The 24,968-nt window shown below is 38.1% G+C and overlaps 2 protein-coding genes across 2 annotated transcripts; one reads left to right on the top strand and one right to left on the bottom strand.

Annotated features, from left to right (window-relative positions):
- Positions 1-8: 8 nt before the first annotated feature.
- On the bottom strand, positions 9-3,553 carry CUNH4orf46 (chromosome unknown C4orf46 homolog). Its single transcript, XM_028754942.1, has 2 exons — positions 3,129-3,553; positions 9-1,720 (listed from the first exon to the last, which is right to left on the bottom strand). The coding sequence occupies exons 1-2, from the start codon at positions 3,306-3,308 to the stop codon at positions 1,565-1,567; spliced, it is 336 nt and encodes a 111-aa protein (XP_028610775.1). The 5' UTR covers positions 3,309-3,553; the 3' UTR covers positions 9-1,564.
- Positions 3,554-3,739: 186 nt separating this feature from the next.
- On the top strand, positions 3,740-24,700 carry Etfdh (electron transfer flavoprotein dehydrogenase). The gene is made up of 13 exons (XM_028754943.1): positions 3,740-3,982; positions 7,805-7,942; positions 8,518-8,747; positions 10,457-10,538; positions 10,955-11,073; positions 13,562-13,639; positions 16,553-16,699; positions 17,733-17,873; positions 19,354-19,497; positions 21,494-21,662; positions 22,575-22,757; positions 23,240-23,461; positions 24,334-24,700. Exons 1-13 carry the CDS (start codon positions 3,949-3,951, stop codon positions 24,495-24,497), a joined length of 1,851 nt encoding a protein of 616 aa, XP_028610776.1. The 5' UTR covers positions 3,740-3,948; the 3' UTR covers positions 24,498-24,700.
- The last annotated feature ends 268 nt before the right edge of the window (positions 24,701-24,968 follow it).

Below are 24,968 nucleotides of genomic sequence, written 5' to 3' on the forward strand. Positions count from 1 at the left end.
GAAACAAATTTACTTGTAATATTTATTTTTATACATTTTTTAAATTGCAATTTTCAGAATATATAAGTATTTCTCTTACACAGAAATAAGCGTTCTTTGGTACAGAAATCACACCATACATGTTGTGTGATCTTAAAGAAAAAAAAAATCACTAACTGTGACTATGTCAAAACTAGTCTTTGCCTATCCATTTGTCCCCTGCCATAGCTCCCCGGTGAGACTTTTAGAATAAGAGTTCTATTTACATCAATGTATCTACACAGACATCACATCAAAGGTACTTCAAGGTCCTATATGTCAAGGTAGTACATGGCTTGAAAATAGATGGCACTAAATACAGAAGCAGGACACTTACTTGATTTTAAGGGTCCACAACCATCTGAGGCAATACAAATCCACTAAAGCATGAATCTAGTATCACAGAGTTAAATTCATGAAAGGGTGTCGGACTAAAGACTGATAAATCTTGAAGGAGAAACTTTACAGGACAGATACAGTGGGACCTTAACACAAAGGTCAACTAATAGGAAACCCATAGAAACAGTTACATGTGATACACTGGAAACCAACTTTAGAATTATATAAATAACTTGCAAAGCTTCATTAAATAATACCTAGCATACAGCCATAAATTTGATAAGGTAGTTCAAAGACAGCAATCTAACATATTGAACAAGAGAAATATTAACTATGAAAGCAGTTAACTATAAAAATAAATAGAAAATAAGCATGTAGTCTATAAAAGTTTTCATTTTGTGAACTAAAGGCTTTTTTTAAAAATGGGGTCATAGGATGAGAAAAAATATATTTTAAGATCATCATCAAAATTCAAAACTGTCTTGTACACCAGTAGTCCTGGCCCTCAAGAGACTAAGACAGAAGACTGGGCTTCACAGGAAGACTGCTTCAAATTCCCATTAAAATATATATATATAGAGAGAGAGAAAGTATTTTTCCTTCAAGTCAATGAAGTTTAGATTCATACAATTTTCTTAGAGAAACAGTCTTCATCCTAAAAAGTGGGAATCAAAAGTGGCTTTTAATTACACTCATCAAGTCTTATTCACAGACAGTGAGTGTCGTGTGGTGTGGCTGTGGGTACTGGGATAAAGAAGGAAATAAAGCACCACCACCAGTTTCAGAGTAGGTGTCCTGTGGAGCTGGACCATGCACCTGAAATCTTCATCGCCTGCCTTAGGAGACACACCAAGCTCAACTCCCAACTCAAGCATTTTTGTCATCTTCTCACCAAACAAATAATGCCCTGGTTGCAGGGAGGCATTATTATGACAATCAATTACTGAATTACTTACTGATGGAATTAGCTTTCATAAAGGAGTCTATAAAAGTTTAGAGGGCAGAGAGCATCTAAGGTAAATACTGCCACATCAGAGAAAACACATAAGCAAATAAGAGAGTCCAGTATTCTGCTTTCACAAAGTCAAGAACATCAAGAAAAATTTCACTCTCAGTATGTCTGGAGACAGGCAGCCCCATACATGTGGTCCATGTGCAAATATCTTATGTGTGAGTGTGTGAGTCACTAAGCGATTATATCTGCAAGTCAGTTGTCAGGTTTCAAGGAATCGTAGCCTTCTTTCAGCAGGTCTCGCCACGTTTTCAGGAACCGTGCATTTTCTGTACACTTCAGGGCAAGTTCTTCCACTTGAGCTGACACCGCAGATGTGGCTTCAAGAAGCTTAGTTAATGAAAATGCCGCCTGGAATTTAATGAAAGAAACGTCAGACAGGTTTGTTTGTGGTACTAGAACTCAGGACCTCCCCAGCACCGAGCTACACCCTGAGCCCCACACATGCTTATTTTTTTAAATTCTCATCTAACTTCATAGTCTAAATATGAAAACCTTAAAACCTCCCATCAAATGCCCACATGTTTTTCTTTAAATGAATTAAAAAACAAACAAACAAACAAAAACCACCAACAAACTGGTTCTTTCTTGAACCTTTCAAAGTCTCAGAACATGGGAAGCACATAACTCTACCGAGCTGCACTCATAGCCTCTAAATTTTTTTCATTATGTAACTTTGAGGATACATACCTGCCATAAAAATACTCACTAGATATGACAAGTCAGTATTTTTAACAGAAAAGACACCCAACTCTCGTATATTTCACCAAGGCAACCTGGAAACCTTTTGACTAAAAGTGGCAGAGCCATCCAAAGGACTTTTGCTGGTAACTAAGTAAGAAAAGCCCTGTTCCTCTATTTTCACCCATGAAAACTTATTTTTTGAACTATAAATAAATAAAATCAAAGAACTGACACTCTGAGCTGAGCTGACACAACATCTAAAATCACACACAGCTATGAAAGACTCACTTTTAAATTAAATGCTTTCTTCATCAAAAATGTGAAATAACTTTTTTATATCACATCAGCATTTATTGTACACATAAATTGGAAACCAGTATTGTGAGTTTTTTTTTGGGGGGGGGGAACACACCCGGACCAGTACTTCAGCCATCTCTTTTAACAAAAGAATAAAAACCTGTCACCCAGTTCTAGTTTCCAATCGTTAGTGCGGTGATTCCACAACGCTCTGCAGGAAGGTTGCCTGCTACATACTTCATTCCTCTCTCCCTCTCAGGAGTCCGTATAAAGTGATGCTGTGACTCTTCAACCCCTTCAGTGTTATATGTGTTGGGGTCAGGAAGTGATTTCTGGGAATTCGAGATTGAACAAAAACTTCACAGAATTTTTGCACTGCAGGAATCTGTCTAATCTGTCCTGTCTAATCCATCAGTGAAACCAATGATCTTTGCTGCCGGCTATGATTAGCCCTGGGCCACTCAAGTCCAACACAGAGCAAGTATGCGGCACACAATAGCATCACCAGCTGGCCCTGGGCTGGTGGCCAACTAGAAGGGCAGGCTCGAGTCCCTCAGAAAGCACCAATGGGCAGGGAGGCTATGACCGCCCAAAGTGCTCCGAGGGATGGGAGGAGGCGGAGAGAGGGTCCCGGTTGCGGTGCTGCGGGTGACCGCAAGCAGAAGGAGAAGGAAAGAAAGATGCAGGCGGAGAGAGCCGAGGCTAGCCCTCAACTCCAAGAACCGCAGGCGGGAGCACCCTAGCTCAAGCAGCTCTCAGCCGCAGCGGCGACACTCACGTCTCCGATCTGCAGCTCCACTTGCTCCAGCGGGTCCACCGTTGGACCGTGGCTCCGGCTCGGACCCCGCCAGCCCAAACTCACTGGCATGCTGAGGGACGACGAAGAGGCGCCTGACGACGGAGACGAGGGAGGCGGTGGCGGTGGCGAAGAAGCCCGAAACTCCTCAGAGTCAGCCATGAGGCTGAGCTGGTACCTCCGGACCGGACCAAGCAACCGAACCCAAACTAACTGCCTTTCGACCGCTCGCGCCCAAAGCTCACAGGCTCCGCCTCCTCCCACACGGAGTCCCGCCCCATCTTCGCGTTTGTCTCTGCCCTGGACCACAAGTACTTTTCATTTTTCCAGACAACCAATCAGATATCAAGCCAGGCGTCACCTCGCTCCTGCGCACACCTCCGGTCCGGATCCGGAGACATTGGAGCTGAACACTACAACTCCCAGAATGCCGAGCGAATCATCCCGCTATGCTTCTAGTACGCATGCGCGCATGCGAGAGCTTGCGTGCTTCTTCCGCACACTAGGTTCCTGGATGAGGATGACTGGGAGATGGAGTCTTCTGCCTTTTCCTCGCTTGTACGTGACCCGGAAACCTTACGGGCCATCGTGTCCTCTGTGGCGCCGGCGCAAAGCAGAAGAGGGGCGGGTACGCCGCAAAGCAAGGGCGGTCGGTGGAGCCGAGAGGCTGACAGAAGCTGAGCGGTAGGGGCTTCTTGGCAGGTGATGGCGCCCCTCGTGGCCTAGAAGTCCAGCGCCCTCCGTAAGCTACAGACCTGCCTCTCTCCGTTGTATCTGGTCAAGTCTCCGGGTCACTGTGATCATGTTGGTGCGGCTAACCAAGCTATCCTGCCCTGGTGAGACGAAACTCCTGGTGGGGACAGATGGAGCAAGGTGGATAAGTTGGGACAAAACAGGCTGGGGCCACCACACCTAGGGCACCGCAAGCACTTCCCTCCTTGTCTGTTTTCTTAGGCTAAACTAGGGCAAAGGTCAGTGCTGTCAGCGCCTGGTGGCCGATCCAGGTTTACCGACCTTGGAGTTGCCCCAGTTGGCAGAATTAACATCTAGGTTAAAGGTCATGGGAAGAGGAAAATTGTCAACACTGCCCCCCTCGGTGGAGTTCCCCCAAATTCCAGTCCTAATCTTTACCCCAAGGCTCAGGTATTATCTGCAGTCTTATTAGGATTGGAAAAGAAAGAAAATTTGTGTGGGTTTTCTCCTTGGCTCTGACCTGACTTTCATCTTTGCAGCCATAATAGTACAATCTTAATGGAAGTCTGGGCTGTCATATCGTGTTAACTTAATGTATCACCAATTATGTCTGGAGTTGGAAATTTTTCTGCATTATCCTCAGTTAACTCTAGGCGTTTTTGTTATGGGTGCATCTTAAAGCATGATAGTTTTATGTTTTCACTGAAAAACAACTCCTAATTCAAACAGAAGTTTAGAGGATCTTGAATCCTGTTGTAACTGGCTTAATATAAATCTTTACTGAAGTTAATTTGGCTATGGGATTTTTAAACCAGTATGTCTATACTTATTTTAAACAATGATGGTGGTTATGTTTGAACTCAAACGGAATTTGCCTATATATATATATATATATATATATACACACACACACACATATATGCATGCTTGTTTAAACAATATGTTTTATATTCAAACCAAGTATCTATTACACGCAGGATATGTTATGCTTTTAGAGCCATCAGTGTATTAGCTGCGTCTTCTTTACAGCCTAATTTAGATGCAGCTTCAAATCCAGTCAGTGACTTTTCTTTGAATGCTAATTTGTTACATTTTTATAACTCAGTGTTACCACTAGTGGTGACAACTAAGTGTGCATGAGTGTGTAATGTGTGTAATCGATATTCAGTGGACTCTAACTTTGCTTCTCTACCATAACTCTTGACTCTACGCCTAAATGTTCAGATGGCTCATGAGAGATACCAGGCTCATTTAAGCAAAAGAATAAACGTTATGCTTCCTTTAAATTTCTCTGGTGGAAATCAGAAACTATGGTTTCAATTAGTAGATGTACACATAATAGAATTAAAGTTTGTCATATTCCACTCTTTAATTTTCAGAAGTAAATAACTTGTATATGATAAACTACAGTGTATAATAAATACTTTTTTAAAATGATGATGGTATGTTTGAACTCAAACTGAATTTGCCTATAATTATTTATAGGTATCTTTCCCCCATGATTTGGAGTAAATAAAGATTTAGTCTTGGTCTTAATAAAGTATTCCAATATCATTGATTGATTGATTGATTGATTGATTGATTGATTGATTTTTTGAGACAGGGTTTCTCTGTGTGGTCCAGGCTGCCCTGGAACTGGCTCTGTAGACCAGGCTAGCCTCAATCTCACAGATACCCACCCTCTTGCCTCTACCCTGTGCTGGGATTAAAGGCATGCACCACCACTGCCAGCAATACTATAATTTTTAGTGTGCAAAACAAGCTGGAGAAGATTTCCCTATCACTTTAAAATTATCAAAAGAAATGTATAGTACTTACAAAACATTAGACTTCTACTCAACATGTTTTTTCCCACTTCATTCAACCTAACATTGTCTTGATGCCAGGTATTACTTGAGAAACTATTTTGTTGAAATATTTTGAAATATTAACCATGTAAGTGGTGCTAAAAGATAAAATTAGTTTGTATAAGGTTAATTTGTGTTAAAAAGATTACTTCTTTCTATTTAATTAAAAGAAAAAACTTACCATGGCCTCAGATTCCATGACTTCAGAGATAATTTCAGATCAATTACTATTCTCAGAATTTGATAAATATTAGAAGAAACTATCTGAATTTCTATTTATCTACTGTAAATAGGGAGTGTAGCTACTCCATGTGTCTCAGAAAGTTATGAGGGATATTTTGCTTGGAACAAATACTTATAAAGCACAGGTTGGTTATGATCTGTTATGTAGCTGAAGATAACCTTGAATTTCTGATCTTCCCAGTGTGCATTACCTGGTTTATGAGGTACTGGGGATCCAACTAGGCAAGCACTCTACCAACTGAGCTATATCCCCAACCAAGAAATAGTATTAAAATAGAAAATTCTTAACCATCCATTGTGTCAATGAAATTTTTGTCTTTACTATTAACTTTTTACAGTCCACTTATAAAAGTTTGTAGATGCTTCATAAGACACAGTCCAAGACCTCACTATTGTAACAAAAATTACACAATTTCACAGGATTCTATGTATATAACCACTGTAATTGTTACTCGAAAGGTCCTGATCCTGTTAAGAAGCGCATAGTTGGTGGGTGTTTGTCTGTTTGTTTGTTTTTAAAAAAGGAGTCTTTGTGCTATGTATAGTCCTACCTGGGCTGGAACTCCCTGTGTTGCCAGACTGGCCTTATAGTCACAGAGATCCCCCTATCTCTGCCTCTAAGTGCTAGAATTAAAGACATCACCATGCTCATCTGAATAGCTGTAGCTCTTGTATTTCAATCTTTGATCTACCTATCACTGTATTCTTTATGTAACTTTTTATTTTGAACTTGCTTTAGGCTTTGAGATGAGTTACAGAGCAAATACAGAGTTCCCATATGTCTTTCTCAAGTTTAACATCACATATAATCATGGTGAATATCAAGACTAAGAAACTAACATTGATAAAATGTTATTACACTACAAAATTACTCAGGTTCCCATTTTCTGGTTCAGGATCTAGTCCATGTAGCTTTTAGTTAGCATACCCCTATGCTAACTATTTTAATGGGACAGTTCCCCTGCTTCTTGTCATTTGTGACTTTGATATAAGCATTTTATTGAGTGCTTCTCAATCTAAATTTACTTTGTGGTTTCTCATGATTTCCTGATTAGACTGTGGTGTAAGGATTTTGAGGGTATGCACCACACAGGTAAAGAATCTTTCTCATTACATCATATCAATGGTATGTGATATCAGTGTATTGCTGGTAGTATTTAAATGGTATTTGATTCAAATATCATTTGATCCATTTAATTCAAATTATAACAACTGTAAAGTTAGGTTTTTCTCTTTTAATATTCCACTTATTCGGAACTAGTAAGGTCCAGTCCACACTCAATAGAGGAAGACTCAAAGAATATGCAGATATATAATCACAGTCTTTAGTATTATGAGTTTTTGTATAAAACTCTGTAATTAAGTTTGGTATAGGGTGAACACCTTTAATTTCAGCCTTTGGGAGGCAGAGGCAGGTGGATCTCTGTAGTTCAAACCCAGCAGCATCTATTTAACAAGTTCCAGGCCAGCCTGGGCTATCTAATGAGACCATGTCTCAAACAAACTATCAAAAAAAAAAAAAAGGGATTGAATGGAATTCATTTGACATAAAGGACAGTATATACATTCTTTCCAAATGCCTTTCTATTTTTGTGCTATTTAATGAGTAACTATCCCTCTGCATGTATTCAACTTCTAAACCATTCATTTTTTTATGATATCAGCCATTCATTTTATTACACTATGTCTTACTCGTTTTAAGATTTGAAATTTTGCTTTATGAGCAAAAGTTAGCTATATCACTTATATAAGAAAAAGCATATTCCATTTTGATTTTTGTCACTTATTAAGAATATTCATTCAGCTTAGAGAGTTTTTGGTATACAACAGATGGAAACTATTTTTTTAAAAGATACTGTTCTTTATTTTATGCAGCATATCAGTGGTTTCATGCCTTAAAAATTAAGAAGTGCCTACCTCTCTGTGCTCTAAGATGCTCTTCAACTTCCGCTGTACCTCAAATTACCACTCACTACACTGTTCATCCCCGGGAAAAAGACAAAAGATGGGAAGGTAAGTGATAATTTTCATAAAATTCTTGAGACTTTCCTAGATACTTTATTTTATCTTGTTGGTATTAACATTTTATTTTTCATGATAATTGAAAAGCATCCAATATATATCAAATGTGTTATATATTACGGTTTAGATAAGTAAAAACTTTTTGTTGTTGTTCATTTATTTCTTTTAGAACAGAATTTCTTGTAGTGGTCTGACCTTGAACTCCTGAATATAACAGGATGACCTTGAACTCCTGATTCTCTTGCTCTTACCACCCAGTTGTTGTGATTATAAGTGTGTACCACCATGCCTTCTAAATTCATAATAATGAATTTCAAAGCCAAAAGTCTGTTCATGGGAACCAAAATAAGATACATACTGAAACAGAACCTAAGAGAACCTGAAACTCATCAAATTATATACTTACTATAATTATTATGCATAGCCCAGAGAGACTATCTATAAATTATAATCTAAAGCATAGTGAGCACACTAATATACATCTTAAAGCATCCTAAACCAGCATATGACTTATGTGGTTATGAGGTCATATTAATTCCTTTATCTTTAACATGTTTTCCTCCCAGGAGTGAATATGGAGAGATTTGCAGAAGAAGCAGATGTGGTAATAGTTGGTGCCGGCCCAGCAGGGCTCTCTGCAGCTATTCGACTAAAGCAGCTGGCTGCCGAACAGGAAAAGGACATCCGTGTGTGTCTGGTGGAGAAAGCTGCTCAAATAGGAGCTCACACACTCTCAGGGGCTTGCCTTGATCCAGCTGCTTTTAAAGAGCTCTTCCCAGACTGGAAGGAGAAGGGGGTAAGACAAGTTGAGGTCTACTCTATGCTGTCTCTACTTTGAAATTAGTAAAATAAAGAAAACTCTTTTCATGCAAATTTGAATTGTTAGGTATTAAACATATATACTTAAGTATTTTTTTTAACTAAAAAAAAAAAACAAAGAAAAGGAGCCTGAGGCTAATAGCTAAGTGATATAACATGCATGGCAAGACCTGGGTTCAGTTTCCAGCACCACATACAAATGAACAATAGCTGGAAAGCCAAATATAGTTGAATGTTCTTGTACTCCTACCATGGAGGAAGCAGAGGCAGGAGGTTGATGAACTCAAGGCCAGCCTGGCTACATAGCAAGACCCAATCTAAAATGGGAAAGAAGTAACAGAATTATTAACTTGACGTAGTAACCAAATCAAGAGTATCTAAAACCAAAGAGGAAAGTCTAATTTTCTTTCTTTTTAAAATTTATTTTAGATTTTTATTTTATACGTATGTGTATTTGCCTGCATATAAGTGTGTACATCATGAATATACCTGATGCCCACAGAGGTTAGGAGAGGTCATTGCATCTCCTTGGAACTTGAGCTACAGATAGTTATGGGTGATAGGAATTGAACTCAGGTCCTCTATAAGAGCTAATGCTCTTAACCACTGAGCCAACTCTCTGGCTCCTGAAATCTGTTTTCTAAAGAAATAATTAATGTGGTTTCTTCTAATCTCAGCAGAAAAGGCTGTAAGTATGACACATACAAAAGACTTAATGTTAGGTTTCATTGCTTTCAAAATTAATATGAAATTGGTTAAAATCTTAGTTTCAACTTTTTCTTTTATAGGATGTATATTTGTCTTACATCCAAAGTTAGAATATTTGTAAATACCCTTAATAAAGGTCAAATAAGTATATAGATGTTATTTGCACCCATTTTTATGGACTAAACTCTAATCGGAAACTTTTCTTTGTGTACTCTTTCACAAAATAGCATGCTTTTTTAAAAAACCAAAAACACTAAAAAATGGAATTAATTCTGTCCTGAGTATATCAGAACCCGGTATCATTAGATTGGCACAGCAGCTCTAGTGTCAAAGCCCTTTGTTGCCTTGAGCCCCTTATACCCACAGCTGTCAGTTCAACATACATGTTGATTGTCTTTACCCAAAAAGGACAACCTTTCTAATTTTTTTCTTCCAACAGGCAGGGAATTTTAACTTGGAGCAGGCAGCTAGGCCCACAGAGACAGGGAAACATTATGTACACAGTTCAAACATGTTTCAAAGGCCTCTTGAAAAGAGGTTGCTAGGACAAAACTATCAAGAGCTATGGATTAGCTTTTAAGATTTCCATCTTAGAACTGGAGACATGGCTCTATGGTTAAGAGCACTGGATAGTTTTCCAGAGGACCAAAGTTCAATTCCCAGCACCCATATGGCAGCTCACAACTGTCTGTAACTCCAAAGCCACCTTCTGGCCTCTGTGGGCCCCAGGCCCATACACGGTACACAGCTGTACATGCAGGCAAAACATCCTGACATGTTTTTAAGGGAAAAAAGATTTCTGTTTCCAACAGACATAAAAAAAATTTTAGTTACAAGGTTTTCAAAGGAAAGGCTAAAAGAAAAGTGAAAGGGGAGGAGTTCCTTTTCTCTTCTCTCTTTAAGTTTAAGGGGGCCTTAAACGTATACTCACCCTACAAATACAACTGAATACATCTTCCTGTTCTCGTTTGTTCCTAGGCTCCACTTAACACTCCTGTAACAGAAGACAGGTTTGCAATTTTAACAGAGAAATACAGAATTCCTGTGCCGATTCTTCCAGGTAGAGTATGGCATAGTCGTAAAAGCATGGGCTTGCACAGCTGGAAGAAGCTGCATTTCAGTGAGGAAAATCCCTCCTCTGCAGATGAGAAAACAAGCCCAGGAATGTGAAGGACTTGCCCAGAGATAGTTAGCTAATGAGAAAGCCAGACTAGGATGCAGTTCTTTTGTCTTCTAATCTAACAGAGCCTTGAAAACCAGCCAGGAATTTTTAATTTCAGGTTTTGTATTGATTTTAATAAACTAGAACTTTAACAAAACTTTTTAAAAAGATAATGTCATTATAGCCAAAAAGATAATGTGTGTATTTATGCAGCAGTACACACTGGTTAGGTTTTTTTTTTAATTAAGCATATTAGATTATCAAAGTGCCTTAGCAATATAATGTCAGATTTTAAATTACATAAACAATTGCAGGTCTTCCGATGAACAATCATGGCAATTACATTGTACGTCTAGGACATCTAGTGAGCTGGATGGGAGAACAGGCAGAGGCTCTTGGAGTTGAAGTGTACCCTGGATATGCTGCTGCTGAGGTCTGTATAGTTGTATTTTGGTTTTTTAACATTTATTGGAGATAAACTCTTTTTCTTAGAAAGTAAAACAGTAATTTTACAGAGGTAAATTGTTTAGAAAAAATCTTAGGATTTTAGGAATTACAGGATTGGGGAAAATACTAAAAATGCTAATCCAAAGAGGAATTGAATTTCTTCTCTTGCGCCTGTCATGTGATTGAACGACATGGGGATATGAACTCCCTCTGTGGGCTCCTGGTCATCTTTTCATTTGTTCAGTGGAAACTATCTGCTGTGTGTCCTTTGCAGAACAAGTCTGTGCCTCTTCCACAGCACTCTTCCTCTCTCTTCTACTCTTCCCACCTTTACTCACCAGGGTTTTGTTCCCAGGCTAATATTCTCATATCTTCGAACCACCATGCTGTGTAATTTGATTGCCCTCAATATTGTTGCCCTCCACTGAACACATTTTTTCCCTTTTTAAAAGTAGTACAATGAAGAATAAACTATTTCAACCCTTTTAGATTATTCTTCGTTCTAAAAACTTCTTTTGTTAGTTTCCATGAAACAATAGTTTTTGGCAACCATTTCAAACTGTTGACCCTGAGAAATTAAATTTGAAAATTCAAAAGAATCTTCATACTTGTAAAAAAAAATGTTTAAATCAATTTAATATTCAATGAGCAATAAACCAAAAATACCAGTATTTTTACAGGCTAAGAAAGAAATATCCTTTTAAATAGCTAGGCACCTGGGCATGATGGTATGTCTTTAATCCCAGCACTCATGAGACAGAGACAGGCAGATTACTATGAATTTGAGGCCAGCCTGGTCTACATTAGGCTAGCCAGGCCTATATAAATGAGACCCTGTCTCTGTAACAGAAAGGAAAAGGCTGGAAGGATGAAGCAGTTAGAAGCACAGGCTGCTTCTCCAGAGGATCCAGGTGTAGTTCCCAGCAGCTACATGCCAGCACACACAACTGTCTTTAGTCCAGATCTGCCACCCTCTTCTGGCCTATGAAGGTACAGCATGTACATTCAGGCAAAACATAAAATATAGACATAAAGTAAAACATACACATAAAAAATTTTTGGAGGAAATTTGACTGGAAGAAATAATGAAACAAGAATGAGGGGTAAGAAAAAATTCTTTTATCTTTGTGTCAGAGAAAATACAATTTTTTTATAAATCAAAGCCAAGTAAAAGACATAGATTCTTGTTGCTAAAAATTTCTATTTCCCCAACCCACACATATGCATTTGGGTTTTTAGACCTCAGTGTGCGATTTTGCATTGCTTCTTTGTTAAATATTCTTTTTTTTTTTTTTAAAGATTTATTTATTTATTATATGAAAGTACACTGTAGCTGTCTTCAGACACCCATATGAGGGCATCGATCTCATTGTAGATGGTCGTGAGCCACCATGTGGTTGCTGGGATTTGAACTCATGACCTCTAGAAGAGCAGTCAGTGCTCTTAGCCGCTGAGCCATCTCACCAGCCCTTTGTTAAATATTCTTGATGAGGCTCCATGTCAGAGTCACAGGTGGGCAACTTATTAAGTTCTGTGCTAAACCTGGTATCTCCTTTTGTGTGTACATACTAATACTAATTGTCTCTAACACAGTTTTATTCACTTCTTTCCTGGTTGTTGTTAGCTGTAGTGGTAGTTAGTTATACTACTTTGGCTCCCAGTGGGTCACACTCCCAGCCACCCACTCAGTAGCTCTTTGAGTTTGTGAATGGAAGACACACACACACACACACACACACACACACAAACCCACCAGTTAATTTTTTACATGCTCAAAGGGTCGGCACTCCTAAACTTCCTCCTGCTAGCAAAAGTTCTCCTCCAGTACTCCTGAGACTCCTAAACCTCCCCCCTGTTACCCCAGGCCCAATCAGAGAAGGCCACCTACCTGAATTCTTACATACTTGGTTGACTTTCTCTCTTACAGCTCTTATGTCCCATCCTTCTCCCCCAACCCTGAGTCCTGGTGATTCTCTCCTCCTTCCTCTCTTCCCATTCCTAGACCATGAAAATCCAAAGGTCCCACCTTAGTCTACCTGCCCAACCATTAGCTGTTGGCTCTTCAGTGTTTGGAGACGCAGATTCCCAAATTTTGGGGGCTGGATTAATTCAAAGCATTAGAACCAATCCCCAACAGTTATCAGGCTTTATTGTTTGGTTTAGTGCTCTGAGCCAGACCTCAGTTCCCTTTTCCCTCCTCCATTGCTATTATCCTTGGGTCAGTATCCACCTTCTAACCTTCCTACAGCCTCATGTGACTCCAGGGTGCATTTTGTACTTTGGCTATCCAGAGAACATTTTCTTCTGGAGGAAACAAATGAGGGTGTCAGAATAGTACAGTTTCTCATCTTCATGATTATGCTTTTTACTTCCCCCACCCCTTTCTTGCTTCAAAAATAAACTGTAATCATCATTTCAAATATGTCAAATATTTGAATCTGAGGTAATAATAAATTTGCTTTTATCATTTTTAGGTCCTTTATCATGAAGATGGTAGTGTAAAAGGAATCGCCACTAATGATGTAGGAATACAAAAGGATGGTGCACCAAAGGTATACCTTTTAATAGTTACATGCTGAACAGGAGCTAGCAGGCATGCTGTACATCTGCAGTCGTAATACTTGAGAGGCTGAGGCTGAGGTTCAAGGCCAGCCTAAGCTACCTGAATGCAAGATCCTTTCTCAACAAAAAGAACCAACTCAAGCTTGATATTTAGGTCTTCCTATAAACTGTGGGTTTTAGAGTATAATTAAGAATAGTGGTGGTTTTTACAGTTGTTTAAAAAAACAGAGGCATTTGAGCTCAACACAAGTATAACATGTTTAAGAATAATTTTTAAAGTGTGAAAGGTTTGATTTCATTCACATAAGAGACTTAGTAAGTTGTTGCAACTAGTTCAGTCACCTGCATTGGTATGCCTACAGTTTCATTCACTCTATAACAGCAGCAATCTTTTGGGAAATTTACAACTGTTCTCCTTCCTCTCGTTCACAACGTCAGTCTGACAACCTGAACACAGATGCGTATTAGCTGCAGCTGCTACTATGCAGAGTACATATGACAAAACCTTGCTCAGACTCGTAGGAGTCACTACTTAGTTCAGTAATTAACGTACAGACTTAACAGGCATAGCTAGAACCAGGCATGATAGCACAATACCTGTTATCCTACTATTTGGGAGGCTGAGGCAGAGGGATGGCTGTGAGACCAGCCTGAGATATGGATGAGACTCTGGTAAAAAAAAAAAAAAAAAAAAAAAAAAAAAAAAAAGGAAGAAAAGAAAACCAAGATTAAAGTGAATGTTTTATGTAAGCCTAAATAGATTGGAGTTTCAAAAGAAAAGAATTACAGAGCTCTCACTCTCGGGTCCTTTTCCTATCATAAAGAATAAACACAAATTCCTGTCATGATACATTGTCTGTCTGTGTTTATTACCTGATCTCCCAACTACATGCTCAGTTTCTTGAGGACAGAAGTAACAGTTACCCTAGACCTGGTGACTGCTTATTGATTAACCCCTTTCTCCTGTTCGTGAACAAAACTAGGAGTCTGGTCTCCTCCAACATGTTGTTCTGCTAGAAAGCCAGTGGCAGAGGCACACAGGCCATGCCATGCTGCTTTCCTGTGCAATTATTATTTTCTATACATTATGACAACATAGTTACAGATTTGTTAGAAAATTTACATATAACAAATTGTAACATTACAACATCACAACAAGGATCACACAAATTACCAATTTTTTGGTTCTCATTAAAATGTTTTCATGTTCTGTGCTTTGTATTTATAAAAATATATATGTATGTATGTAACATAAATACAGTGTATAAAAGAAGCCAGGCATGGTTGCACATACCTATAGTCAGGAAGGTAAGCTGATACCCAGTGCTCAAAACTAGCCTAGTCAACATACTGAAAAAACGCGCGAGAGAAAAAAACCCTAAAATACCACAGACGAATGTGATGGGATCTACTGCTCCATGTTTGCCATAGGGAAAGCAGAGGTGGTTGCTGCTCTACTCCACTCACTTTTTATCCTGCTGTAGCTTGGTTTTCACCTGTGACATTTTGAAGCAGCTCCAGTGTTTCAGTCTGGTGGTCAACTCTGTCTTCTTTACTTGACCTCTTGGTATATGCTAATCTGTGACATGATATATATGACACAAATAAACATCCCTCAAGAAAAAAGCAAGTTACCAATCAAAGTGGAAGGTGGGCCAGTTCTCTGAGTATGCTAGTACTGAGGTAGTTCTAACTATTGAGACTGAAGAATTCACTCACTGGCTCTGGGTTTATGGTTAGCTTGGCCTCACAGCAAGACAGAAACAAAAACTTAAGGTAATCTATTTGACCATTAAAAATGAATGCTTCATTTCTGGTATAGTGTATGTAATATACATACACTTAATGATGTGTAAAAACTATGAAGCATTACTTTGGTATAAACCTATTATATAAATACATCTGTATACACATATACATAAGTAGAAAAACATCAAGAAAATACATTTTGTAATGGATTTCCTTAATTATTGTTAAGTAACTGTCATGTGCCAGATGTAAATGCAATTTAAAAAAAAGTCTCGCCGGGCGGTGGTGGCGCACGCCTTTAATCCCAGCACTTGGGAGGCAGAGGCAGGCGGATTTCTGAGTTCGAGGCTAGCCTGGTCTACAGAGTGAGTTCCAGGACAGCCAGGGCTACTCAGAGAAACCCTGTCTCGAAAAACCAAAAAAAAAAAAAAAAAAAGTCTCTAATTGTAGCCTATTTGTGTTTTGAGTCATAGTCTCTTCAATGTGGCCTAAGTGTATCTCAAATTTACAGTCCTCCTGCCTTGGTCTCTTAAAGTCTGGGATTACGGAAGTGTGCACCATGCTTAGCATTTATATACATACATGCATGCATACATACATACATAGATACATTCATGCATGCATATGATTGTGTTTTTAGTGAGAGGAAAAAATTGTTTTATAATATATGTTGAACAGTAGGGAAAAGTAAAGCAAGTAGATGCAGAGTGTGTTGAGTGCAGCCTACTTATGCTTAAAAGGGTGTAACTAGGCTGGTGAGATGGAATAGCAGTTAAGAGCATTGGCTGTTTGTTCTTCCAGAGGTCCTGAGTTCAATTCCCAGCACTATATGGTGATCTGAAGCCCTCTTCTGGCATGCAAGTGTACATGCAGACAGCACTCTCATTTAAAAAAAAAAAAAAAGGATGTAACTAAATTCTATATGGTATTTAATTCATATTTTCTTTTTATGATTCAGAACAAACCTATTGCCTTTGCTTCTAATGAAAAAAACAAACTCAGGAATGTATGAAGATGGAAAATTTAGATTCTGCTTATAATAGATAGTCCTGATAGTTTTCCTTCCAATACATAGGCCTACCATGTCTTGTGTACCTAAATCATTGTTTACCTTACTTTATTAAATATTGTTTTAACATATTTTTGCTTTTCAGACAACATTTGAGAGAGGACTGGAATTGCATGCCAAAGTCACAGTCTTTGCAGAAGGTTGCCATGGACACCTAGCCAAGCAACTTTTTAAGAAGTTTGATTTGAGGGCCAGCTGTGATGCCCAGACTTACGGAATTGGTTTGAAGGAGGTATCCTGGTTTTCTCGTACAATTTTAATCTTAAGTGAGGGAATTTAATTTGTATTATCATGTAGTTTACAATTTTACACTTCAATTTTTTCATTAATTTAAACTGTTTCTTATAACTAAACAGGTCACATGATTGCCTAAATTATATCTAAAGTAACTCGTAAACTTGAAAATATTTGAACCTTAATATTTTTCATAAGCTGCCCTTCTATGGCTGTCTATGTTCTGCTTGTAGAATGGCCACATCCTACAAAGAATTATTTATTCAAAATTAAAACATTTCAGAAAATACGTTGTATATTGATCTATAATTTAGTAAAGTTAATGTACATTTTCTTAATTTATTTTATACTCTATTAACCCTTTAAACTTGTTCTTTTTGTTTTACAGTGCTAGGGATTAAACTCAGGACCTGGAATATTTCAGGCAAACATTCTACCATTGAGCTACATCCTAAGCTAGTTTAAGCATTTTAAGACATCTTCCTGCCTGACTCCCAAAGGCTTGCACCACCATGACCAGCATATGTGTATATATTTTAAAGGGCTTGGGATGTCATAGAGTGCTTGCCTAAAATGTATGAGGGCCTGATTTCAATCTACAAAATAAGCACTACAAAATAAGTAAATAAATAAACAACTTCAATATCTTGTGAATGAAAGTTTGCAATGAACAATGATCTTACTGTAAGATGGCTGAAGTAAGAAAGATCAAGTAACAGATCTGAATTTTGCTACTCCATTGATTTTCCCACTCCCACAGTGAGCATGCTTAAGTAGCCAGTACTACAGAAAATTTTCAATATTTTCTATACTCCCACAAAAAAAATTTTAATTTGAAGTGCTAATGGTTTCATAACTTTTGTGACCCATTTCTTTATGTTGACTTAACATGCAATCATTTGATTATAATACTTTTTGATGTACAGAATAATCTTTGTGCTGCTTTCATGTAATTAATATTACACAATATTACATGTTTTATAATATTAATGTAATACCGTAAGACTTCATGGCCCTTTTTTTGTTTTTAGTTATGGATTATTGATGAAAAGAAGTGGAAACCTGGGAGAGTAGATCACACTGTTGGTTGGCCCTTGGACAGACATACTTATGGAGGCTCTTTCCTTTATCATTTAAATGAAGGTGAACCTCTAGTAGCTGTTGGTTTTGTGGTAAGTTATCTTCCATTGCAAAAGATTTTACTAGAGATATAGAGTGATGAGTGTGAAAAATAAGGTTTTACAACTGGAAAATACTTTTCCATTAGAAAGCTGACTTTTGAACTTATCAGCATGTTAAAATCTCTATGGCTACTGTAGGTAATTCATCAGCTTACTTAGCTGTAATACTAGTAGCTACTACACTCTAGGCACTGTTCTAGAAGCTTTGCGGAGATTGGTCACTCAATTTTGTAGCCATCCTGAGCTATGAAGCATGTCCTTAATGTGAGCAAATTAAATAAGTCTATCCAAAGGCCACAGTAATTCCTTGTCTTAGTTACTGTTCTGTTGCTGTGAAAAGAAACCATGACCAAAGCAACTCTTATAAAAAAAAGCATTTAATTCGAGGTTCCTTACAGTCCATGATCAACGGTGCTAGAGCAGTAGCTAAGAGCTTGCACTCTAATCTGAAACCAGAGAGAGAGACTGGGCCTGGTCTAGACTTTTAATTTTAACATCACCAAACCCATCTCCAGTTGCAACCTTCCTCCAACAAAGCCACCTCCTAATCCTTTCCAAACTATTCAACTAACTGGGAACAAAGCATTCAAATATATGAACCTAAGGGGACCATTTTCATTCAAACTACCACAATGATAGAGGTGGGATTCATGCCTGATGCGGACTTTGGAGCCCACTTCCACTATGGCATGCTGCTACTAAAAATAAAATTGGCCCACAGTCTGAACCCACTATTTCAAAACAAAACAAACCACAAATTCTTCTTCTGTTGCTATGGCAATAAATTAATATCTTAAAACATTTTGAACAATGCAGACTATCAAGTTTCTACATCTTATAGCTGACAGCAACATCAAGGTTTAGTGTCATACTTTTACATGATACATCATTAAATGTATGCACTCAGTACATAATTTAACACCACTAGTCAAGGTTTGCTAGGTCACCCTGTAGTAGTTACCCTAGTGACTCAGTCTCATGAAAAGAAAAAGGTGTAGCTATTAATTTCAGCACTGATACTGCTAAAAAACCTGTACTTCCTCCCACTATTTTTGTGAATACAATTTATATCACTTAAATTCTGCCCTAGTAGAACTGTAACTTAGATTATTCTTTTTGTTTTTGTTTTTAAGACAAACCTGAAACTCTCTGTAGACCAGGCTGGCCTCCAACTAAGATCCACTTGCCTCTGTTTCCCAAGTCCTGCCTGGCCTGGACTACCTTACTTGTAGAGTTGGTATCGATAAATAAGTAATGTAATCACAACTCCATTTGTAGATACCTATTTACAAATGGGTTTGAGAGTCATTTTTTTTCATAATTTGAACTTTGATTTCCAAAGCAGAATGGTTTCTTGATGTCTTCTTAATTTTTAAAGTTTGCATAGCTATAAACACATATTATCCTTTTGTCTACTTTCTTACCCTTAGTGTAGAGTTTATCTCTGCTCTAATTTTGGTTTTGGTTTAAGGTTGGCCTAGACTATCAGAATCCATACCTGAGTCCATTCCGAGAGTTCCAGAGGTGGAAGCATCACCCCAGCATCCGACCAACCCTGGAAGGTGGGAAGAGGATAGCCTATGGAGCCAGGGCACTCAATGAAGGCGGCTTGCAGGTAGCTTCCAGCACTTATCCTCAAGTTTTATTTTGTAACTTAATTAACCAATTAAGAACACAAGTTTTATTTCATAGGACATAAATTTAAGGCGTTTAACAAAATACTTATATAATTATCCACAAACACAGTAATTATAGTATACCATGAATTTAGTTTCAAGAATATATTGAAAACTGGCGAGATGGCCCAATGGTTAAGAGCACTTGTTCTTGCAGAGGACTCAGGTTCAATTCTCAGTATCCACAAGACAGCTCATAATGTTCACAACTCCAGTTCCAGAGCATCTGACACTTGCTTCTGTCTCCTCAGACACCAGGCCTATATACATGGTACACAGGCATATCGCTAAACACTCATACAAATAAAAGGGGAACAGAAAAAGAATAACCAAGCACTTGGTTGTCTGAGGCAGGTGGATTTCTTGAGTTTAAAGTCAGACAAGAATTCATAAGTGACACCCTGTCTCCAAAATATATATATGTATATTTCTAGAGATATATTCATGGGCCTTTTGTTTACTTTTTTACTAGAAAACAAAAAATGTGTGATTAATGCTATTTCCCTCATTATTTTACATATATCAGGAAACTGAAAAGGAATTTATCTTTCAAAAATTATTTCAACTAAGTCTTTCAGGTAGCCTGTTAGGATTCTACCACTAGTTATTCTGTGTTAGTATACACTCAAATATTTTAAAGTGATTATTTTGTTGAGTATATGTTAAATGATAAAATAAGAACTAAGGGGCCAGAAAAAAGCTGTTAGTAATTATGAAAAGTATCAGTCAGACAGGTAAGGTAATCTGAAAAGCAGCTTTAAACATTAGACCAAATGACCTGGACGAAGACAGCACTCTGCTTTCAAGATCATATTTAAAACATGATCCCTTCTGCCTCTAATGGTCTAGATTATCAAACTATTTTAGAAACTGGTGTTTAGTTTTCTTTAATCTATTAGAAAAGTAACATAGAGGGCACTTTAAAGCTTTGAAGACACTGTTACTATAACAATAATTCACAAAGTTAAGGGAAGTCAATGTGGTATCATTATAAACAAGGTCATTCAGATAGGTGTTCGAGTTCACATGCATACATGCATGAGGTCAGAGGACAACTAATGGGAGTCAGTTCACTCCTTCCACTCTGTGGATTCTGAGGATTGAACTCTGTCATCCAGCCCAACAGCAAGCTTTACCACTGAACTACCTCAGCAACCCAGGCATGATCTTTTTCTGATTCCTTCTGCCCTCAGGTTTTGCTTCTTGCTCTAGAATTCTACCATTGGTGGGAACTGTGACCACAAAGCCTTCTCCATGCCTCATTTGCAGCTGATGGCAAAGTTTTTTGTCTCAACCAGCACCAAACTATACCACTCCATCACCCTCTCAACGAAGGCCTGTCTATGGCTGAATTTAGAAAGCCCCTAGAGAAGAAAAAGTGAAAATGACAAAGACCAACCCTGGAGTGCGTGTTCCCATGCAGTCCTTAGTTCAGTTCCTGCTCCTTAGACAATATACCACTGTTGGCTAACTGAATACACCGGTACCTTTCTTACATTGGTTGTTTTCTCAGAAATTGAAAGTTCTGTTTGCTTAGAGTAGCACCTAGACACTGTAATGGCATTAGAGTATATTCTTCACCTCTACGTATCAGACTAAAATAAAGATACGGAATCATTTCCCAAAATACATGTAAAGGAAGTTACAATTTTCACCCAAACTTAGGAAATGTTTGCACTGTGACAGATACACATAAATAAAAGCATGTTAAATATATTGTTTTCATAATTCTGTCCCATAGAGGTCAGCCATGGGATAGGAAGAAAAGAAATAGAAAACTGGCCATAGTCCTAACCCTGCCCTGGTTGTGCTCCCTTTCCTTGCTGCACTCCTCCTCAGTGCTTATTCTTTGCTCTACAGTTTTAGGTTTGGAGTATTTGTTTGTTTTGGCCTCATTTGAGCTGACAAATGTATTATTCTGAATCTTCTTTTCAGTCCATACCAAAACTCACTTTTCCTGGTGGCTTACTAATTGGTTGTAGTCCTGGTTTCATGAATGTTCCTAAGATCAAAGGTACCCACACAGCAATGAAAAGTGGAAGCTTGGCAGCAGAATCCATTTTTAAGCAACTAACTAGTGAAAATCTCCAGTCAAATACGACAGGTGAGAAATTCCTATATGAAAGAACTACTAAGACAGAATTTTTTTCTAAAGATTTATTTAGATACTTTATGTATATGAGTACACTATAGCTGTGCAAGTCAGTTAAGAATCACTTGCTCCCCTTAAAGATTAAATGCACTATACTAGACAGTAGCACTTGCCCAGTGTTCATGAAGCACTAGATTTACCTAGCATCTGCATCCCATACCCCAAAAGACAGATTTCTTAGTTACACTCTTAACAAACTAGGTAACTTTAAACACGTTTTTCTTTACAAGTTCTGCAGCAGGGGATTCGAAATCAAGGAGCATGCTCTCTCAGGCCTCTATTTCCCACACCCATCTCAGCTTGATTTATACCTTCTTTCCTCATTCTCTGCCTGTCTTCACCTGACCATCACCTGTCTTGTCTCTTGTAAAGTGGACATGTCTAATAGATTAGGGACCCACTCTATTCCACAAGACCCCAGTTATGTCTGCAACCATCCTGTCAGAGTCAGGTACAAGGGGTGAGTCCATTGGGACCTCAAAAGAGAATTCTTGCAGGGAAAACTTTTGTGAGTGGAATCGTGTCCTGATTCCACTCACAGTAAGTTTAGTGATAGCTTTGTTTCTTTGTAAAGCACGTTTATACCTAAGCCTGAACTTGTATTAAGTTCCCTTTTTCAAACCAATTTTTTATGCTTCCAGTATAAAGCTTAAGGTATACTTGCCTACTCTGCACAAAGCCTCAGTGCCAGCCAAAGACAGGCAGATCAAGACACACACACACACACACACACACACACACACACACACCTTTCTTTTTGAAAGATGACATTTGTGTGATTCTACATGGGTTCACATGACCATGTTTCTAAAAGTAAGCGTCACCATCTGTTTCACTTAGTATTTCTTATGTTTTTCATAAAAGGACTCCATGTAACTGAGTATGAGGACAATTTGAAGCAATCCTGGGTATGGAAAGAGCTACATGCTGTTCGAAATATAAGGCCATCCTGCCATGGGATACTGGGAGTATATGGAGGGATGATTTACACTGGAATATTTTACTGGATATTTAGAGGAATGGAGCCGTGGACTCTAAAACATAAAGGTAATTCAAATAGACTTAATGCTAGTATTGATCTTAAGTACCTGCATAAGGAAAAATGTATGTGTAGGGTACACTTATTAATAGAGTATAACCTTGTTATAGCGTCTTTTTTATTTTCCTTTTTGTAGAAGGGGAGGTCAGGCTACATGGCTGCTCACCAGCAAACACTTTGATTCAGTTCATCTCCCCCTCTTAACACTTAACCTTGCTTGTCACAGTAGACTTGGTTGTTTGGGTATTGAGGGGGAGGGGTATTTTAAGTCAGGCCAGGCATGGGGAGGTAAAGGCAAGACAGTTAAGTTCAAGGCCAGTCTGGACTACATAACAAGATTGTCTGATTGATGGACTAAGAATGAAGTTCAATGGTAAAAGACTATTAGCATGAGCTGCCTAAATCACCAATTTAAAAAAAAAAAAAAAAAAAGGTGAGTCCTGGAAAGTAACTGTTACTTTATTAAACATCTTCCTCATAATTGCTCAAGGCTCAGACTCTGACCAGCTCAAACCAGCCAAGGACTGTACACCCATTGAGTATCCAAAACCTGATGGACAGATCAGTTTTGACCTCTTATCCTCTGTGGCTTTGAGTGGTACTAATCATGAACATGACCAGCCTGCACATTTAACCTTAAAGGATGACAGCATACCTGTTAATAGAAATCTGTCAATATATGATGGGCCCGAGCAGCGATTCTGCCCTGCAGGTGAGTAACAATTTCTTTCTGTTCCTAAACAGTTTCCCAGTTCAAGATGCTCCCTTTCCATTACAAAGAGACCATTAAAACACACACACACACCCTTAGCGAAACTCTTCTTGAATGTCCTGAGTAACAATGATAAAATAGTGGGGATTTTGCTTATATCTACTTTGGAAAACCCATCTCCAAACTGCTTTCATGTCTACCCTCAGAAAAACGAACTATAGAAAACAAATACCTGTTCCTGTTCGTGGGTCTTTTTAAAAGCTGCTCTGAAGTGACAGTTTCTGTTTACATGTATAGGCATTATGACCACACTGAGTTCAACATGACTAACACTAAGCTTTAAGTACTGAACCCCTTAAGTGCTAAGAGCTTTCAGTTAAAATTAATGAGAACAAGAACTAAAATAATATGGTAGAATAATTACTCCGGTACTCAGGTATATGATAATTACTGTATGTTCAAGTAGGATTAGAAGGTAAATAAAACTATTCAAGAATAAGACCCTATCTAAAAAGTTACAGTGCACTGTTAGCTGTCAGGACTGGAGACAATCTGTTTGCTAATTAACCCAGAGAATACTGCTGTACTTCTTTTGTGTGATTAGTTTATAATAATAGCATCAACATACACCAAGATCAGATGGTCTCTGGGAGTAAACATGAAAGCCTCAAAGGTCTAGTTCTTAAATTTTACTTTCCACTCACTTTTTCATTATTTGCCTTTTGTTGCACATATACATATATGCAACAAAAATATATGTAATTTACAGGAGTTTATGAATTTGCACTCAAAGGTTTAGTTCTAAGATTTTAATTTCCACTCACTTTTTTATTATTTCCTTTTGATGTATATATATATGAATTTTTTTACAGGAGTTTATGAATTTGTTCCTTTGGAACAAGGTGATGGATTTCGATTACAGATAAATGCTCAGAACTGTGTGCATTGTAAAACATGTGATATAAAAGACCCAAGTCAAAATATCAACTGGGTGGTCCCAGAAGGTGGAGGAGGACCGGCTTACAATGGCATGTAAAGCACAAGTGCCTTCATTTACTGGCATATTTGAGAGCCAGTCTCTATAAACTGTATACGTATGCCAAACTAACTTCCTGTATGTTTAGATAACTTCTGAACAAGTGTCCTTCAAACATTATTGAAGTAAAAAACTTTGTATCTAAAGTTGTCCCACAAAATCATGAAATATTTGTCATAAATAAAACTTTATAAGTAAATGGAGCATCTACTTACCTTGCAGTACCAACAGCAGCATGTACTACTAGGCTTCTACAATCTATTTGTCTTGCAAAACTTAAAATCTTCAAGTATAAAAACACATGTGTATACTAGACCAGGAAGAGACATCCAGTGCTCAACACTTACAGTTTTATTGAAACGTAGCTATGCCCACTGGTTTATACACATAAATGTGACAGGTTACAACAGTGGTTCTCAACCTTCCTAGTGCTGAAACCTTTTAGTACAGTTCTTCACGTGGTGACCCCCA

Source organism: Grammomys surdaster, unplaced genomic scaffold (genome assembly GCF_004785775.1).
Source record: "Grammomys surdaster isolate TR1022 unplaced genomic scaffold, NIH_TR_1.0 126039, whole genome shotgun sequence".
Lineage (NCBI taxonomy): Eukaryota > Metazoa > Chordata > Mammalia > Rodentia > Muridae > Grammomys > Grammomys surdaster.

Excerpts from the sequence above, each read along its gene's own strand:
- CUNH4orf46 (XM_028754942.1), bottom strand. The coding sequence starts at position 3,308 with ATGGCTGACTCTGAGGAGTTTCGGGCTTCTTCGCCACCGCCACCGCCT. Across the intron at positions 1,721-3,128 it reads TGGAGCTGCAGATCGGAGAC|GCGGCATTTTCATTAACTAA; the intron begins GTGAGTGTCGCC and ends ATTAAATTCCAG.
- Etfdh (XM_028754943.1), top strand. The coding sequence starts at position 3,949 with ATGTTGGTGCGGCTAACCAAGCTATCCTGCCCTG. Across the intron at positions 16,700-17,732 it reads ACGGAATTGGTTTGAAGGAG|TTATGGATTATTGATGAAAA; the intron begins GTATCCTGGTTT and ends TTTTGTTTTTAG. Across the intron at positions 19,498-21,493 it reads TCAATGAAGGCGGCTTGCAG|TCCATACCAAAACTCACTTT; the intron begins GTAGCTTCCAGC and ends TCTTCTTTTCAG.